The sequence below is a fragment of the Echiichthys vipera genome (genome assembly GCF_963691815.1).
Source record: "Echiichthys vipera genome assembly, chromosome: 13".
NCBI lineage: Eukaryota > Metazoa > Chordata > Actinopteri > Perciformes > Trachinidae > Echiichthys > Echiichthys vipera.
In genome coordinates, this window is record NC_139838.1 from 14,726,599 (window position 1) to 14,732,619 (window position 6,021).

A 6,021-nucleotide genomic window follows, 5' to 3' on the forward strand; every position below is an offset into this window, starting at 1 on the left:
GGAGCAATGTTTGTGTGGATTAAATAATGAACGAATAAAGAGATTTGTATTTGTAATTGATTTATTGCACTCTCTTCAATAAGAACTTCAAAATAACCCTTTTTTAAAAGATTGTTTTTTCTTTTCACCTTGTGGATTTGCAACTTATTGTGATGTTTGTTGTTGGCCTTTTATTCTTTCTGATTGGATTAATAAAAATGTTGAGGGTACTTTTTGAAACCCTTTATTGCAGTGGCTAAACTACATAAAAGGCAAAAGGCTTTAGTGGCACGACATGTGACGTGTGGTGCCAAGGCACAATTATGATTATGAAATAGAATGAGGGATATTAAAGTGAAGGTTAAGTGAATATTAATATTATATAATAGGAATGGACCGACCGACCCGACCGTGGATAAGCGGTTGAAGATGAGTGAGTGTCACACATAATATATAAGTAAATGGCAATTATAATGTAGTACCATAGTATCATACTGTATTGTAATTGCACCTCTACCCGCCTCACAATGACTCACAATGAGTCTGTACTATGTCAGTGTCTTTATCATTATCAGTTACTGTGGTGAGGTAGTCTGCCACAGTATACTGTACTGTCTGTTTAGGGCCAAGTATGTTTCTAGTTTATGTCGTGTGTTATTTTCCAAAAATAATAATAATAAATATGGTTTATTTTTATATATTTATTATTTAGTTAGGTCTAATCTCCCGAGTGACAGGCAACGGCTTTGTAATGTAACACTTTTTCTCATTTGAATGATGATTTTTTTTTTTTTCCCAGACAAAACTTTCTTTTTTCAAATCTCCAAACAATTAGTTTGTTGTTCACAACAGATTTGAATGTCTCATTCATTCAAGCAAATTGCACTTTTTGGCTCGTGTGTAAAAGTGAAGCTACAACTGTCAACAATTTGCATGATGACCACCTGCACTTGGCTTGCTGATCAAAACTGGTGAGTTGATTCTCTGTAAAACTCATCAAAATGGTTGAGATCAGAATCTGTCAGACATGTATCTTCCATATTCCCTGGTACATGGAATGTTTGCTGAACTGGAAAATGACCTGCAAGGTGACAGTAACAAGGAGGCAACCACCGAGAAGATGAGAACTTGTGGTATTGTGTACACAAACTGTGAGGAGGTACATTCTTTTTATTTTTACTGAACCACTGTGGGTTAATTGTTGCAGGGTTTCTTTTTTGTTGACATGGATGTCATTGTGGCAAATCTTCCGTTATATGGCTTTAAATGAAAGATCAAAAGTTGATTTTGTTCACCGTAAATGTAGCACATTGATACACACATAAATTAATTGTATGCATACAAATATTATTTTTCTGTGTGACCGTATCGTACAGTCTTGACTTTTACCAGTTAAACTTATAGGGTTGAAATTGGAATCTAAAAAAGCATTGACATTTTTATAGCACTCAACAGAAAAGTAGAACAAAACAGAGATGTGTGTATAAGAAACATTTCCAGGGTTGACCACCATGGTGAAAAATCATCTAAACATTTTGATCAGTACGGCTAACACGATGACAAAATGTTTCAATTTGGGGGCATTGGCCAATTTACTGACACAATAACCAGGTTTGGAAGCATGAATGAAATGTTTTGGGTGAGTTTGCCACCTTCTGCAGATATTCTATAGATCTGTGATGTCTCATGACACAGGTGTGACAACTGTTCTTACAGTTTAACAATGTTAAATTTGAGCCAAGGTCATTGAGAAAAATTGTAGCTTAAGAGATAGGGTTACTTATTTAAAATGGCTCCAGAACATTTGTTTTTATAATTCAGTTTTTAAAATATATTTGATATATTTGACACGTCCATCTAATTCAAAACAGTTAATTCACTGTCCAGGTGATACATTCGTCCGTACAGACAGGCAGTGACCAGTCCACCGGTCATGTTTGAGTGTTTCATGGTCACTCTGCCATCTGCAGCTGTTTCCAGATGCTCTGGCTGCTCCAGCACAAGCTTGCTAGTCAAAACTGATGGATACACATATCTGGTGCCAAAGTTCCCCTCCAACAGGAAGTCCATTTTAGACTCAGCCTCATCCACTTCCTGTCCACAGGAACTGAAGTCCAACGCAGCACAGCGGACTAGTGCACACACCTGCAACAGAGATATGATAAACGTGACAAAAGTCTCATGCAGCCGTTTTAAATATCAAAAGTTCTTCGCATTCATACCTGCAGGGCGTAGCGTCCGTTCACAGTGTGTGTGCCAGCAAATGCTCCCAATGCATAGAGCTCTTTATTTCTCCCCTGTGGTAACCGCTGGTACTTCAGGTGACAGCAAAAGGTGCCATTACACACGTTCACTTCACCTTCTGGCTCTTGTAAGGGGACAAACGTAAAAGGGTCGTACATCATGGATGAGATGAAAGTGGTGGACGAGGGAGGAACTGAATCAGTTTCAGGAGGAGGAGAATCAGAACAGCTCTCTTTGTGACAGTATCCAGAGTCTGTGGCTGTAACTACGCCCTCCTGTGTGGTCCCTCTCTGCTCCAGCCACAGTGGGTCTAAGACTGGCACCCTGGCTACCAGCAGCTTGCCCTCCTCTAGGTCTCCTTTCTGGGCGTGGTGGTAGGTGGCAGAAAAAGGGGTGTAGATACCACTTCCTGTCATGATTAGTCGTTTGTTACGAACATTGGCCGCTAGCACAGTGACATTGGCGCCCAAGCTGAATGCCCGCTGGAACTGGATTGTGTCCAGTAGGGGCAGCTGGTTCATCCAGGCTGTGGGGTAGATCAGCTGACGCACACCCTAAAAGGAGAGACCAATATTAGGAAACGAAAAGGAAAGGACGGTAGATTTGGGTACAGAGTCTCAGTTGCTGTTTTCTACCTTCTCCAACAGGGCAACTGTGGGCGAGTGGAACAGGATGTCAAAGCAGATGATGAGACCAAACCTTCCAGCAAAAGTTGTATCAAACGTTATGATCTCAGGTTGCGGCGGCGTGTCGAACGCCGCCTCAAAGTAGAGGTTGTGTTTATGGTAGCGTGCCACCAGCAGCCCATCTGACCTGTATGAAAGAAGAGTTCCACCGGAAAATGACATATTGGTGCACTTGTTATTTCTATTTTAAGGTCTACACTGCACCTGAAAACCACGTTGGTGTTGAACTGCCAGCGTCCATCAGAGGGACAGGAGGAGGAGGGGTCGGTCTTCAGGGGACAGGGCTGCATGTCGGCCATGTTGGCCACCAGGTAGAGGTTGTTACGACGGGCCATGCAGCTCAACCGCTGGAGAACCTGTCAAACACAACCACACTCACATGTGATTTATAGTGACAGGCTGGTGTTGCATGAGTGGGCAGACTCCATGTCAGCGTGTCCTGCTTAGTGAGACCTTTTATATGCGTCACATCTCTTGTTCTTTATGTAATGTTTCATTGTGGGCAGACCTTGGGGAAAGTAGCTGCTATACCTTTGTGGCAGCTCATGGGGATCCAAATAAAGAATAATTAAGAATAAAGAATGCCCGTTCAATAACAACATAGAATCTAAATCTAAGGTTGTGCACCTCAGTGTTGTTGTATTTGCCCGGCTCTGTGCACGGGTTCCAGCTCTCCTGCTGGGGGTCAGGAATGGTTTCTAGGTAGCCAGAGATAGACGAACGGCTGAAGTTGAAACCTTGTAGACCATCTTCTGGAAACACCAGGATCTGGGCCCCCTGACAAAGGGAAGATGACGGCAGAGTAGAGGTTGATGGGTTGTGACAGTAAATGTGCTCCTTTTCGTTTTCTTATCATTATGAATAATAATGAAGTATTTTTTAAATGAGCAAAAAGAAGTTGTTTCTTTGACTGAATCTATACATTTATAACTCTCTCCTGAATTGACCATACCTGCTGAGCGGCCCGGGCAGCCTGCTCCTCGTAGATATCCAGGTTCTTGTGCATGTGCTGCAGGGCGGCGGGGCGGGACAGGGGGACATGAGGCTCCGGGTTCAGGATCACTTTGTGCTCATAAACAGCCGCAACATACGAGGAGTCCACGGCGGACTTCGTTTGACCAACGGCCGACTTTAAAGAGAAACTGGCAACAAACACAAGGAACAAAAACATTGTTTCTTCCCCGAGAGACTCGTTAGCCTATGGGACTAGTGACGTCATTAACACCTGAGAGGTCACGAGTCCGTCTATTGAGTCATTTCTGGTTGACAGGTGATAAGCTCTCCTCCCAAATACAGAGCTGTGTTTACAGTATGAGTCCGGATCCATGCGCTCTTAGTTCGTGCACCCGGTCCATGTCTCACATTTTCAAATACTCATCTACTTATGCTGCTCTAAAATAAAGAACAATTATGAATAATTAAGAATAAAGCACTAGCAGCGCGGCGTAAACAAACTTTTATTTTGAAAATACAAAATAGGAATTAGTCACATAACCCGGAAGCACTTTACAAATGTGACCTTACACAGCAAGCATAAGCATTGAGCAGGAAATTACATAGTGTTTTAAACAGTGTATGTTTGTGCCCCATGTGGACGAATTCTTTGAATATAAGAGGAACATTTCGAGGAGCTAACGCTTCATTTGTTTTAAATGTTTACTTGACGTCTCCGTACGTACAGCAGCACGTATTAGCATTACACAGTAGTACGTTACAATGTCAGCAGCACCAGAGGCACCGGCAGCAGGAGCAGGCGCCCCCGTAACCAAACCCAGCCAGGTGTTCAAGAGCTGCTGGAGCTGTCGGCTCATCTCCGGCGGCGGGTTGATCCTGGCCGGAGCTTATGTGTTCAATGCAGCCCGGAGAGTGATGCGACAAGGTGGACCCACCGCTGTGGGGACAGTGGCACAGATTACATTTGCTGCAGGTAAATGGTGCTTTTTTTGGATCGATAACATCACTTGTTGTCGTGTTTTGAAACACTAAATGCACACCTGCTTCACCTTTCAGGGTTGGCTGCATGGGGAATTGTTATCATCGCTGACCCGGTGGGAAAAGCGGAGAGGAAGACATGAAGTCCTGACATGCACGTTTCAAATGGATCAAAGATGGACTCAAAGGACTTGTGCAGATTTTTTATGGAGAGTATAACAGCAAGTTAAAGAAGCTCCTCTTGAGATTGTAGTAAGTTATGTTGTTTGCACTATTACAGTAACAAGTATCAGATTGGAGTTTTCTTAGATCTGTGTGGATGAGCCATGCATCAATATTGGAAGCTTTTGGTTTTCTTGAATTAAAAATGAAAGATATATTTAATCAGAAATGCAATCTGTCATCATTTGAATGTTATGCATTAAAAAAACGTTTTAAGAAGTATTTTCAGACATTTTAACGCAGACGCAGTTTCATACTTCAAAGCAAAATCTTACTGTAGGTATCATTATGAGGTCCGAGTTATTTAACACTCAACTTCATGTTTGAGTTCATTTTGAGCATGTGAAACAAAGCAAATTAAGTGCAGTTCAGCAGAACCCTGTTTTCTTAATCAAGCACCCAGACATTCTGACCATGAATACATTATACATTAGTTGATTCTTCAAACTGACTGATTTGGCCCCACAATGAGAGATCCGTCACTAGTGGAAAAGACACTTGAGTGTTGTTCGATAAATAGCAAAAGAAATATATATATTAAAAAAAACAGCTTTTATCTTCTACTTTTTTGGCTCAGCATTTGCATCCATACGACTAATAAGAGTGTTGAGTCAAAGTGGCTAAAGGGATAGTTTGGCTATTTTGAAACAGGGTTTTATAAGGTGCTGATCAATAGTGTATTACCTACAGCAGATGATGCTTAGTGCCAACACGGACCCTACTTCACAAAAGCCTAACTTTCCCTTTGAAGTTGTAATCTGTAAGAATTGAGTAAGTAAGAAGTAACAGCAGGTTAGCCTCTGGGACCTCGTGTCCCAGACACATAAAGTAAGATTTCACCTGACTCGCAATTTATAGCACTTTGACTTTGTGTGGACGGGCCCTTAGAGAGGGAATGTTGCCAAAGACACCGATTGAAATACTCAGCAAAGAGGCAAGTACAGGTGAGTTTTAACTC

At 42.0% G+C, this 6,021-nt stretch overlaps 2 protein-coding genes across 2 annotated transcripts; one reads left to right on the forward strand and one right to left on the reverse strand.

Annotated features, from left to right (window-relative positions):
* Nucleotides 1–72: 72 nt before the first annotated feature.
* On the reverse strand, nucleotides 73–4,230 carry btd (biotinidase). Its single transcript, XM_083925487.1, has 6 exons — nucleotides 3,862–4,230; nucleotides 3,537–3,686; nucleotides 3,114–3,265; nucleotides 2,859–3,036; nucleotides 2,202–2,777; nucleotides 73–2,124 (listed from the first exon to the last, which is right to left on the reverse strand). Exons 1-6 carry the CDS (start codon nucleotides 4,078–4,080, stop codon nucleotides 1,837–1,839), a joined length of 1,563 nt encoding a protein of 520 aa, XP_083781613.1. The 5' UTR covers nucleotides 4,081–4,230; the 3' UTR covers nucleotides 73–1,836.
* A 217-nt stretch (nucleotides 4,231–4,447) lies between these two features.
* LOC310955520 (distal membrane-arm assembly complex protein 1-like) lies at nucleotides 4,448–5,217 on the forward strand. Its single transcript, XM_083925349.1, has 2 exons — nucleotides 4,448–4,836; nucleotides 4,920–5,217. Exons 1-2 carry the CDS (start codon nucleotides 4,626–4,628, stop codon nucleotides 4,982–4,984), a joined length of 276 nt encoding a protein of 91 aa, XP_083781475.1. The 5' UTR covers nucleotides 4,448–4,625; the 3' UTR covers nucleotides 4,985–5,217.
* The last annotated feature ends 804 nt before the right edge of the window (nucleotides 5,218–6,021 follow it).

Excerpts from the sequence above, each read along its gene's own strand:
- btd (XM_083925487.1), bottom strand. The coding sequence starts at position 4,080 with ATGTTTTTGTTCCTTGTGTTTGTTGCCAGTTTCTCTTTAAAGTCGGCC. Across the intron at positions 3,687-3,861 it reads CTGCCCGGGCCGCTCAGCAG|GGGGCCCAGATCCTGGTGTT; the intron begins GTATGGTCAATT and ends TCCCTTTGTCAG. Across the intron at positions 2,125-2,201 it reads ACGGACGCTACGCCCTGCAG|GTGTGTGCACTAGTCCGCTG; the intron begins GTATGAATGCGA and ends TCTCTGTTGCAG.
- LOC310955520 (XM_083925349.1), top strand. The coding sequence starts at position 4,626 with ATGTCAGCAGCACCAGAGGCACCGGCAGCAGGAGCAGGCGCCCCCGTA. Across the intron at positions 4,837-4,919 it reads ACAGATTACATTTGCTGCAG|GGTTGGCTGCATGGGGAATT; the intron begins GTAAATGGTGCT and ends TTCACCTTTCAG.